The following is a 13,109-nucleotide window of genomic DNA, read 5'->3' on the forward strand; positions in this document are numbered from 1 at the left end:
GACCGACACGGGATCGGTTTACGTTTTTGCTTGCTTTTGTAACAACGCGAGACGGCGTCCTTTCTAGGATAGCTATTCGACTATCCTATATTCTAAAAGGGGGCACGGTTGGCCTAGTCATCTAAGGCGCCGCGATTCGGTGTGCAGAGTTGCGTCCCTTGGGCACGCCAGAAACCTATGATTGTGGGTTCGAATCCCGTTTCGCCCCGATTATGTTTCTAGGTTTGTCAGCACCATACCCGTACTCGTGGGTTTCACCGAAGTGGTAAACGGAGACTTGCATCACTTCGGGCTTTCCTCCAACATTAAGCTGACAGGCCGCGATTCAACTGGGATACTGTTAAAAGAGGCGTTAAAACAGACTCATTCGCTCACTCATCCTAAAGAACCTAACTACAATGAAGACGAGTTTCATGTAATGATAATTTATTACCAATATTTTTGTGCAAGAAATTTCACTTTTTCACATCATCAAATCAACCCGGCAAGTGTTGCGACTTTCATAAGGCTAATTAATGTCAGATGAAAATGTGAACATCAAAAATATTTAAGTAAACGTCTCTGCCAAACCATGATAGGTCTTGACAGCATTGTATGAAACAACAAAGCAATTTGTAACCCAGCATGTAATTATTCACATTCTAACATCTATCCTGTATCATGGGTTGCATGCCAAATATACTGAATAGTTCAGCCTGTCTGTCATCACACATATTTTTTGCATAGTTTGGCCTTATATTAATCAATTAGCATTCATATTTACATGTAGACGTTTTAACAGCATTGCACTTGCTCTTTGCAAAGGTTTCTACATAACAAATGGTACACATCAATATGTATTCCACTATAACATGAATGGAAGCTGACACGGGATCGTTTTACGTTTTTGCTTGCTTTTGTAACAACGAGACAGCGCCCTTTCTAGGACAGCTAGTCGACTATCCTATTTTCTAAAAGGGGGCATGGGTGGCCTAGTCGTCTAAGGCGCCGCGATTCGCAGTGCAGAGTTGCGTCCCTTGGGCAAATCAAAAACCTATGATTGTTGGCTCGAATCCCGGTTCGCACCGATTATGTTTCTAGGTTTGTCAGCACTACACCGTGCTCGTGGGTTTCACCGAAGTGGTAAACGTCGGAGACATGCATCACTTCGGGCTTTCCTCCCACATTAAGCTGAGACGCCGTGATATAACTGGAATACTGTTAAAAGTGGCGTTAAACCCAACTCACTCACTATTTTCTAAACTATTTCGACATACATCATGATTAAGAAGTGGCGTTACTCTCACTTCTAAAGCAAGGATTCACAAATATATTTGCTAATATCAATATATTGACTTTGGTACTTGTTCGATAACAATATCTAGTTTTGGGATTTATCACGATACCTATAGCGATTTATCTCATCTGCTTCTCTCTCATTGTCCAACGGATAGCAATGTTTTTCATTGACCACGGCCCGGGGCAGACACACCCAGGGGTCATCGGTCTCCCACAGCCACGCATACAGTTGCTTCTGGAGGGATTCCAGTACCGTTTGGTGCGACGAATCAAAGGCCAAATTTATCCTCTCCTTGAAATCAGCCCTGATATCATAAAGCTCCCATTCAGATCGATAATAATATTCAGACATTGACTTGAACCATACCCAAGGGTCAACACTTGACCTTGATCTATTGAGAAGGTCAAGGAAAGTAGGGGAGAAGTATATATCCGTTGCTATTGGATACGGGGTATTTGGGAAAATGTTGTGAATCAGTTTGTATTTGGAGGTTCTGAGTACTCGCATCGGATAATGCTGATGTACACCATGCAATGTGTGACTTGAAAACACGTGATCGTTGGTCAGATTGCTTGGGTTTGAAAGGACCGGAAGTAAGGATTTGCCAGTGAGCTCTACGACATCTGTAAATATCTTATATTGTGGGTAGGAGACATTGAACCAGTCCAAAATTGTTGGCGTGAAATCCATCAAACTTCCCATTGATTCTGTTACCTGAAACATAATTGATTAATATTCAATAATTATCAATTTATAAAGATACTGCTAATTTAAGAAGAGTTTAATAATTTATATATAGTTTGGATTTTACTGCTACGAGGCGGTGGGTGGCCCTGTGTTAAAGGGTTTGTTGACGTCGAGGTTCGAGTCCGATCATGTACAGTAAATACCATATGACAGGGCTGAAATACTGCCAAACGCGTCTTTAAACCATACTGGTTCACTGCCTCTATTGTATTTGCTTGTAGTAATTCGTTTCGGTCGGGTTTTTTATAAACAAAACACCAAAAACATAACAAAAGGAAACATGTCTCAAATTTATACTGTGTCCAGTGTCATGGAAGGGCACGGGAGCCACAGTCGTCGTAGGCGTCGTAACTGTTGTGCAGTGTTCCGTGCTTTAGGCGTACCAGAATCATATGAATCGTGGGTTCGAATTCCGGTTCGATCTGATTTTGTTTGTAGGTTTGTCACCACGTCATTACTCTTGATCAAGTGTTCCTCTAAAGTTGTAAATGTTAGCAGGTTGTTTGGTTTGTTGTTTAACGCCGAACGTCTACAATATTCCAGCTATATGACGGCGGTCTGTAAATAATCGAGTCTGGACCAGACAATCAACTGATTGACATCATGAGCATCGATCCATGCAATTGGGATCGATGTCATGCTTCAACCAAGTCAGCGAGACTGACCTCCCGATCCCGTAAGTCGCCTCTAATGACAAGCATAGTCGCCTTTTACGGCAAGCATGGTTTGCTGAAGACCTATACTACGTAGGATCTTCACGGGTCAGTTGTAAATGTGTAACACTTCAGACTTTACTCCCACATTAAGCCGTCACGAGGTGATAAAATCGAATTACTGTTCAACACAGCATGAAAGCCGACTCACTTACTCGTTCACAAACTGTCGTTTACACTGAAACGTCAATCTCATCAAAATCAGATCTTAGTTCTTGCTACCGCTAAACAAAGATCTGAGGACATCCCAGTAGGGGTCACGTCAGAGCGACCTTTCATCCGACCAATCAGAGATTGGCTTACCAGATCATGAAAGTGACAGTCGGAATGTGATTTCTTATCATGCATCTTCGAAAACGTTTTACACGGGGCATTCGAAACGATAGTTACGGGATTAACGACTGAATCCATATAATCTAGACCATATGTTAGCTATTCCAGAATGTTCTTTTGTTCGGGTTTCAAAGTTTTAATCGGGAATTTGTCAAAATATGTTTCGAAGCGTCGTCGCCAATTTGAAATTAGTGCCGTAAAGCACGAGTAAGCTGCGTTCTTATTGGCTAATGTCGACTTCTTGTCAGTCATCTCATTGGTTGATCAAAGTTCGCGCAAGGTCGGTCTGACATGACCCGTAATGGGATGTCCTCAGAACTTTGTTTAGCAGTAGAGATAACTAAGATCTGATTTTAAGCAGATTGACTGAAACGTCGACATCATAAGCAATATGGAACTAATGTTATAACATTCCAGAGCGAAATAAATATGTCACTAAATAAGTGTGTGCGTGTGCGTTCGTACGTGCGTGCGTGTGTGCGTGCGTGCGTGCGTGCGTGCGTGCGAGTGAGTGTTTCGTTTTAACGCTGCTTTTAACAGTATTCCAGTTATATCACGGCGTATCAGCTTAATGAGGGAGGAAAGTCCGAAGTGATGCAGGTCTTAGATGTTTGCCACTTTGGTGAAACCCACGAGCATGGGTATGGTGCTGACAAACCTAGAAATGGATTCGAACCCTAAATCCAGGTTTTGGGTGTGCCCAAGGGACGCAAGTTTCCACAGTGAATTCGGATATCGGATAACAAGATTTCCTTGATTTATTTTTCAATTGATCACCCCGCCGTTCGAATAAGCTTTCCCCTAAGACAAACGTAGAGTTCAGACGCAGGTACCTACTTTTCCCCAACTGCCCCTGTGAAGGGGTGATGATATCATCATTGGTTCCCCCATCCCTGGGTCATACAGATTTGTCTTGGCGCCCGGGAAAGGGATGCCATTATCAGAAGAGAAGAGTACGAGAGTGTCATCCATGTGTCCTGCTGCTTCCAGAAGACGGAAGAAAAGACCAATGCCTGAAATAACACCAACAAGAACAAAATGCCTATTAACAGTGGAGCGAATGAGCAACTGCTGTTTAAGGCAAAATCACAATTTTTTTCAGTTGTGGTACAATTGTTTTTTGGTTGTTTAACGCCGCACCCAACAATATTCCAGCTATATGACGGCGGTCCTGTATATAATCCAGTCTGGTCTTGACAATCCAGTGACTGACGTCATGAGCATTGATCTACACAATCGGGATATGATGACATGCATGAACCACGTCAGCGAGACTGACCCCACGATCCTGTTAGTCTTACGACAAGCATGGGTTGCTGAAGACCTATTCTACCCCGGATCTTCACGGGTGCATGTCCACTGAACATGGGAGGAACTTCATGCGCCTTTCTCGCTTTAGTAAAACAAACGATCATAATCATAATTCGAAACCTAAAGTATGATTCTGGCAGTTATTATAAGGGACGCAACTATGCACCACTATGATACAGATGACATTCTATATGTACAAAGTTTACCCTGATCCATTCGGCTGAAGGTGGTATACATGTCAGCAAGGTCCTGTCTGGTCGCGGGAGTGTCAGGCAGGAAAAAGGGTACCATGACGTCACTAGGGCCGTATTTAACAGGTTTCCAATCAGAGATAACGCCCATTCCAGGTTCTCCATTTCCAAACTTCTCACAAAATTCACCATATTTGGGGATCTGGTTACATCGATGCGGATCATGGAAACCAATATAGAGAAAGAATGGTCTACAGGAAAAGAAAAGCCTAAATGATGGTTTTGTTTGTTTGTTTGTTTGTTGTTTAACGCCGCACTCAGCAATATTTCAGCTATATGACGGCAGTTTGTAAATAGTCGAGAACTGGACCAGACAATCCAGCGATTGACATCATGATACACAATTGGGATACGATTACATGCATCAACCAAATCAGCGAGCCTCTTACGACATGTGTAGTCGCATTTTACGGGAAGAATGGTTACTAAATGATGGATGTGATGGCGGTCGAATACATTATTTATCTTGTAGTATTTGGAATTGTTACGTTAACGTCTGATGATGCTATGAATTATACTGTCTATTCTTACCAGACCACTGGCATGAGACAAAAAGCCCATTGGACAACCACCATTAAATTGTCAATTTATTGAATAATTGAAGTTGTTGTTACTTGAGCCCAAAGCATTGTCATTATAACTACTGAGACTGAAATTATAATTAAGATTTAAGCGACGAGTGTGAGTTGTTTATGGTACAATACAACACAGCGGGGAGAACAAACCATGAGGGGCGCAGCTCCGATGAGCTTATTCTTCCTGCATCGTTTTATTGTACGATAAGCAACGACCACAAGTCGTTGGTTTCTGATATGAGATATCAACATTATGCACAGCCCCGTTAATGTACAATCTTTCAAAATACTAACCCATATATACATGATAATGACTCCCTGAATAGAGCCCGACTTCGGCAATGACGGATAAGTCCACTTTATGAACGAGGGGATCAATTTGTGTTTTTCCTGCATATTCTCAAACTTTGCACGTCGATTATCTGTACCTTTTCTACCAATGCCAATTGTCATATCTCTCCCACTTTTTGGATGAGATCGTTCGACCATTGCGTTCATCTACGTTGACCAGCTGAACCTACGGGGAACAAGTCACTGAACACTTTCCTCTAAAACATAACGCCGTCCAATGTACGACGTCATCAAGTCCAATCTCCAAAAATGACGTCATGATAGAACAATGTTTTAACGTGAAATAAACCACGATTCGTTCTTCATTGTTCTTTTGTGGGATTATCGTGTAGCTATCTTATAAACACCATTATAGACATTTCTCCCAAATAGAATTTATTTTTTAAGCAAAAGAACCAAAGAAATTATGAAGACACATTGAACAACCTATTTACATGTATATGCGTAGCCATTTAATCCCATAGCTTCGAGGCACGGTTGATATGATTCACCTACAGGTGCAATGTGGGAAGCTCATTTCTGGTATTCCCGGCCGGTATGTTAATGAAAGGGGCACACAACCACACTTGCTCATGTTCCATAAGACCCGTGAAATTCCGGGTTAGAATACGTCTGCAGCAACCCATGCTTGCCGTTAAAGGCGAATGTGCCTTTAAGAGGCGACTAACGGGATCGGATGGTCAGGCTCACTGACTTTGTTGATACATGTCATCGTATCTGAATTGCGTGGATCGATGGTTGTATTGTCAATCACTGGGTTGTCTGGTCCACACTCCATTATTTACCGCCGTCATATAGCTACGGCGTACATGTACGTAGAGTACGGCGATAAACAAACAAACATTAACCATAACATCCGATGCACATACAACTGGTTTGTTGATTGATGTTTGCAGGTCCAGATCACATATGCGTTGTTGATAATCAAGACTGGTTATTCTCTTGCATTGACAATTTATATTGTATATCCCTTTCCTTGTGTTCATAGCAAGACAGAACAGCGATATTGCATTTTGTAAAAAAATGGTTGCATAGCTTAGTGGTTAAAGCGTTCGCTTGTCAAGCAGAAGGCCCGGGTTCTATTCTCCACATTGAAATAATGTGTAAAGCTCAAAGTGTCGCCCTGATATTGCTCGAATATTGTTAAAAGCGACGTAAAATCCAACTCACTCACTCACAGGTTCAACATACCTTGTGTCGTTGTCGTTGAGGAATTCCTCAATATAGTGCTTCATATATGTGATATTTCTTCCTATTTGATTAGCATCATGCTGTTCTTCCGTTTCTTCATAGTCAAACTTATACACGGCATCTGGACCAATGTGTTTCTTGCCTACGATACCTTCGGAAGATGAAAAGGAATCGAAAATTATATATTCGACTTTGTGCCTTGTTTCATTGAATTAGATTTGTGTCCCTTAGGTGAGGTGAAATGGGGTTTAAATTCTTGTATTAGTCTGGACTAATGCTGCTTTTTAAAGACGTTACAAGATGGTACTTGTTGTTAACCCTGTCTCGCACTCGGTATTAAGGTTCTAAAACAAGGATTGGACGGCTCGGAGTCATTATACTGTGTCTGAGCGGGGTATTCATGTTAAACTGCGGCATGGTATTTCAGTGAGCTACGAGCACTATAAACCGGCATCAGTCCGGACTAGTACAAGCAGCCACACTAACACACACACGTACATTCACGTCGCTATATAAGTGCAATAATCTTGGACGCGACGTTAAACCCAATTTCACCTCACCTAAAATAACAGGGAAATCATATAACGTAAAAAGGTACATAGAGCATGTATTATGTTAATGTCAGATAAAAGTGAAGGTGTTGGAAACTACAATTTAGTCATACGCATTCGTTTCTTCGATCCAGAACAAGGTTGGGGTTGAAGGAAAGTAACCCAAGCGTGCCTAAAGAGCCGATTAATGAGATATTAATTACGTTCATCTGATCCAGATTATTTAAAATATTAAGTCACGTCAGCAATATTTCAGCCATATTGTGAAAACAATGTGAATCTTAACCACAAACTTGCCGGTCCAGTGTTCGCAGTAGCAATATAACTAGTATATAGTAGATTGCAGACAATCAACATTCTTTTCAGTGACATGTAATCAAATGGTCCTACCAGTCCTGATGCCAGCGTCGTCGAGGATGACGGGAAGACTCCTGACGTTGTCGAAGGAATTGAAATGGTGCCATGCACTGTGGATTCCATACATGCCGTTCTGGTGCTCCGGAAGACCAGTCAGAAGTACAGCTCTGAGGTAAAACACAAGGTTTTGGGGCTACAAGGAAGTACTCAATTTCAAACCGTTGTAAACAATATTTCATGGTATGTCAACTTAATGTTCGTTTAACGCCCAAAACAACGCAGATACAAGAAGAAAACATTTACCACTTTGGGGAAACACACGAGGACGTGAACAGTAATGAGATCTCAGAATGTATGCATTGGGCACATGTTGTTACAAACAGTCAATCAGTTCAATTGGTTGATTCCCTTTCGAAATAAATATATTTCTTTTCTAACCAAAGTTTGTTTCATAATTATTCAGGACTATTACATAAAATATTTTGTCATAGAGTGGACCATTTACGATTATCAACAGATACGTGTGAACTTGACAGTGAACTCATTGCAAAATTGATCAATGGCTCCGATATATAGGTTATGTCTTATCTGCACGTGGAACAGCTGCTGGTCTATGGATCTGATGAGCTTTCGTCCTACCTGCTCGTCTATGGCTTTCATATGTGTTATGTCCCATCTGCTCAGGAACAGCTGAAGATCATATGGGTTATGTCCTACTTGATCGAGGGACAGTGACGATCCATAGCTCTGATACGGATTGTGTCCTACCTGCTCAGGAAACAGCTGCAGATCCATGGCCCTGATATGGATTGTGTCCTACCTGTTCACGGAATAGCTGCAGATCCATGGCGCTGATACGGATTGTGTCCTACCTGTTCACGGAATAGCTGCAGGTCCATGGCGCTGATACGGAATGTGTCATACCTGCTCAGGAAACAGCTGCAGATCCATGGCTCTGATACGGATTGTGTCCTACCTGTTCACGGAATAGCTGCAGATCCATGGCGCTGATACGGATGGATTGTGTCCTACCTGTTCACGGAATAGCTGCAGATCCATGGCGCTGATACGGATTGTGTCCTACCTGTTCACGGAATAGCTGCAGGTCCATGGCGCTGATACGGAATGTGTCATACCTGCTCAGGAAACAGCTGCAGATCCATGGCTCTGATACGGATTGTGTCCTACCTGCTCGCAGAATAGCTGCAGATCCATGGCATTGATACGGATTGTGTCTTACCTTTGCAGAATAACTGCAGATCCATGGCACTGATACGGATTGTGTCCTTCCTTCGCAGAATAGCTGCAGATCCATGGCACTGATACGGATTGTGTCTTACCTTCGCAGAATAGCTGCAGATCCATGGCGCTGATACGGATTGTGTCTTACCTGTTCGCGGAATAGCTGCAGATCCATGGCACTGATACGGATTGTGTCTTACCTTCGCAGAATAGCTGCAGATCCATGGCGCTGATACGGAATGTGTCCTACCTGTTCGCGGAATAGCTGCAGGTCCATGGCGCTGATACGGATTGTGTCTTACCTGTTCGCAGAATAGCTGCAGATCCATGGCACTGATACGGATTGTGTCTTACCTTCGCAGAATAGCTGCAGATCCATGGCGCTGATACGGAATGTGTCCTACCTGTTCGCGGAATATCTGCAGGTCCCTGTCTGTGATACGGATTGTGTCTTACCTGTTTGCAGAATAGCTGCAGATCCATGGCGCTGATACGGATTGTGTCTTACCTTCGCAGAATAGCTGCAGATCCATGGCGCTGATACGGAATGTGTCCTACCTGTTCGCGGAATATCTGCAGGTCCCTGTTTGTGATACGGATTGTGTCTTACCTGTTTGCAGAATAGCTGCAGATCCATGGCGTTGATACGGATTGTGTCCTACCTGTTCACGGAATAGCTGCAGGTCCATGGCGCTGATACGGAATGTGTCATACCTGCTCAGGAAACAGCTGCAGATCCATGGCTCTGATACGGATTGTGTCCTACCTGTTCACGGAATAGCTGCAGATCCATGGCGCTGATACGGATTGTGTCTTACCTGTTCGCAGAATAGCTGCAGATCCATGGCACTGATACGGATTGTGTCTTACCTTCGCAGAATAGCTGCAAATCCATGGCGCTGATACGGAATGTGTCCTACCTGTTCGCGGAATATCTTCAGGTCCATGTCTGTGATACGGATTGTGTCTTACCTGTTCACAGAATAGCTGCAGATCCATGGCGCTGATACAGATTGTGTCTGCCTTCGCGGAATTGCCCGCAGATCCATGTCTCTGATACGGATTGTGTCTTACCTGTTCGCAGAATAGCTGCAGATCCATGGCACTGATACGGATTGTGTCTTACCTTCGCGTAATTGCCCGCAGATCCATGGCGCTGATTCGGATTGTGTCTTACCTGTTCGCGGAATAGCTGCAGATCCATGTCTCTGATGTGAGTTATATATGCCATACCTGCTCGGGGAACAGCTACTAACGGAGGTATATCCGTGTTTAAACACAACGCTTCTGGCAGCCAGTTTGTCAAAATTTGGTGTCTTGCAGGCAGTGTTGTTATAAGCACCCATTTGAAAGCCTGCATCGTCACCTGGGCAACAATAAATGACAGTTTCAAAGATTCCGACTTTACTGGGTCTACCCATGAAGAAACACACAATAGTTAATTAGCAAGTGGTACAGGAACTCATGTTAGAGAACCATCATGTTGAAACATAATAGAGTAAATCAAAATTTATAAACACGTGTCCATGTATCCACATTGCAGTACCTTGTAAGCGGTTCTTATCTGCAAGGTATTCCAAACAAATGAATCTGTACCTACCTAGGATGAGGAGGACATTCCTTTTGGCCCCTGTGATGATCTGCGGCAGAATAAGGGCTCCGACAAACAAATTCAGAACCAACATCCTTAGGGAGGTGATGTCAGACATTGTAGACTAACAAGATGCACAAACTGATATCTGAGGTCAATAGATAGGATATAATAACGGACAGGTGGCCTGACTAAACAAAGATAACAAATGGGATAGGTATGTCAACATCTCTATCTACCTTTAGATATGACTGGTCTAACAAAAAGAGGGGTGGTCGGGTAGCCTAGTGGTTAAAGCGTTCGCTCGTCACGACGAAGACAAGGGTTCGATTCCCGAAATGGGTACAATATGTGAAGCCCGTCGTGATCTAGCAGGAATATTGATAAAAGCGGCGTAAAACCATACTCACTCACTAAGAAAAAGAACCGTGTTTTTCCAGTGTTAATGAAGTTTTTGTTATCTGACGGGATCGAGTGGTCAGGCTCTCTGACTTGGTTGATGCATGTCAATTTCGTGGATCGCTGCTCATGTGGTCAGTCACTGGATTGTCTGGTCCAGACTCGATTATTGACAGACCACGGTCATATAGCTGGAATATTGCTGAGTGCAGCGTTAAACAACAAACAAACAAACAAACAATTCAACAAAATCAGTAATCGCGCTATGGTGTCAATGGATTGTCTGATCAGAACTTGATTGTTTGGAGGTCGCAATCGTGTGGCAAGAGTACTGCCGTGCTGCGTTAGGCAACGAATTAAAAAAAAACTTTCGCGAAGATCTGGTGCCATCACAGCTTTTCAGTGATCCCTTCATATCATTTTCACCAATAGTTTGTCTTTTAGGCCCAGTTGATCGGTTTCGGTAGATAACCGAGCATGATTATTCCATGGCGTTAACATTTTGTATTTGCCACGGAGGAGAAAACAAAAGTAGTTGAGGAGATACAATGACACGACGTAAGTTAATGTTGTCGTTAGGGCCTGTTTCGGTAGTGGATTTAACGAGGTTTTACGACATGCTTATATGTCAAAACGTTTATGTTTTGAGGTGAATTAAATATTTCATGTGTTCATAAGGTGTGAAATGTGAGAAAGTATATCCCAGTAGAAAAGGTTTCAGAAAATAGAACATTGGGCATTTATTGCTCGAAATCGCATCAGTTTAATCGGTTTCATTTCGGGCGAGTTGTTGAATCGTAATGCACCCTATCGCAGTGGTGCAGTTTATGTTTGTTGCGAAACATGCCATCACTGACGATGTGCATTCTCCTCCAAAGAAAATGTCCCTAGTGAAATGTGGAAATCGGTGTTATATGGACAAAGACTGCGTCTCCTTCTTTCATGAAAGCACCTTGCAGAAATGTTATCCTTTCACTCGCAACATTCAGAAGAACAATGACAACACGACTGGAGCCGTCAGATATTACAGGCAAAGGAATATGAAAGGTAAACAGTTGTCTGTTTGTTGTTTAACGCTGCATTCTGCAAAATTCCAGCTAAATAACGCTGTCTGTAAATAATGGAATCTGGACCAGACAATGCAGCGATTGATATCATGACCATCGAACCACATAATTAGGATACGAAGACATGCATCACCAAAGTCAACGAGCCTGACCACCCGATCCCGTTAGTCGCCTTTGATTCTACCCCGGATCTTTAGATCCGTGAAGGTCCGGGGTTGAATAAGTCTTCAACAACCCATTCTTGTCGTGAAAGGCGACTATGCTTGTCGTAATAGGAGACTAACGGGATCGGGAGGTCAGGATCGCTGACTTGGTTGATGCATGTCATCGGTACCAATTGTGTGGATCGATGCTCTTGATGTTAACCACTTGATTGTCTGGCCCAGATTCGGTTATTTACAGACTGCCGTCATATAGCTGGAATATTGCTGAGTGCGGCGTTAAACAAAACACAAACAAACAAAAAATCACGGGCGGCTCATGATGTCAATCACTAGATTGTCTGATCCAACCAGCCAAAGCTTTCCAAATCAGTGTATAAACATAGTGAAGACAGTTTTTTGCTTAAGCTTGTGTAAATTGACAACAGAAAATACTACCAACAAGAACCTAGCCCAATGTTTTAAGGGAGTAATCGGAATCACGGGATTTTTTTTATGTTAGGCCCAATTGAATCATGATTTATGGGTTCTGCAGTGGACAATGCGATAGCTCTGCCGTATCAAGTATCGGCTTTCAGCTGACGTTGATCTTTAACGTTTTGTTGTAGAACAAGAATGCCACGAAAAGGGTCACAGCTATTCCTACTCGGGAGACCTGTGCTTCAGACAGTCTGCCATTGTGAAGAGCTGGGCTGACGCGCAGAGCGACTGTGAGAAACTCGGTGGCACACTTTTCAACGTAGACACACCTGCAAAACATTACTTCTTTGTTAATGTGGTCAGACGAGAAAGTGAGTTTACATCGTTCGCTACTTTTTATGCTAAATCGTGCCCATTCATAACTGGGAGAATTCAGCAGTATTGTATTGTCTTTAATATGGCCCCAGAGGCACTGACTTGGTTGATGCACGTCATCTATCCCAATTGCGTGGACCGATGCTCATGATGCTAAACACTGGATTGTCTGGTCCAGACTCAATTATTTACAGA

At 42.9% G+C, this 13,109-nt stretch overlaps 1 protein-coding gene across 1 annotated transcript; it reads right to left on the reverse strand.

Annotated features, from left to right (window-relative positions):
* Positions 1-486: 486 nt before the first annotated feature.
* Positions 487-10,610, reverse strand: LOC139455431 (N-sulphoglucosamine sulphohydrolase-like). The gene is made up of 7 exons (XM_071236985.1): positions 10,502-10,610; positions 10,135-10,267; positions 7,693-7,826; positions 6,752-6,902; positions 4,590-4,825; positions 3,910-4,085; positions 487-1,993 (listed from the first exon to the last, which is right to left on the reverse strand). Exons 1-7 carry the CDS (start codon positions 10,608-10,610, stop codon positions 1,361-1,363), a joined length of 1,572 nt encoding a protein of 523 aa, XP_071093086.1. The 3' UTR covers positions 487-1,360.
* Between the last annotated feature and the right edge of the window lie 2,499 nt (positions 10,611-13,109).

This window comes from Haliotis cracherodii, unplaced genomic scaffold, assembly GCF_022045235.1.
Source record: "Haliotis cracherodii isolate W230 unplaced genomic scaffold, xgHalCrac1.p SCAF_11, whole genome shotgun sequence".
Taxonomy (NCBI): Eukaryota; Metazoa; Mollusca; class Gastropoda; order Lepetellida; family Haliotidae; genus Haliotis; species Haliotis cracherodii.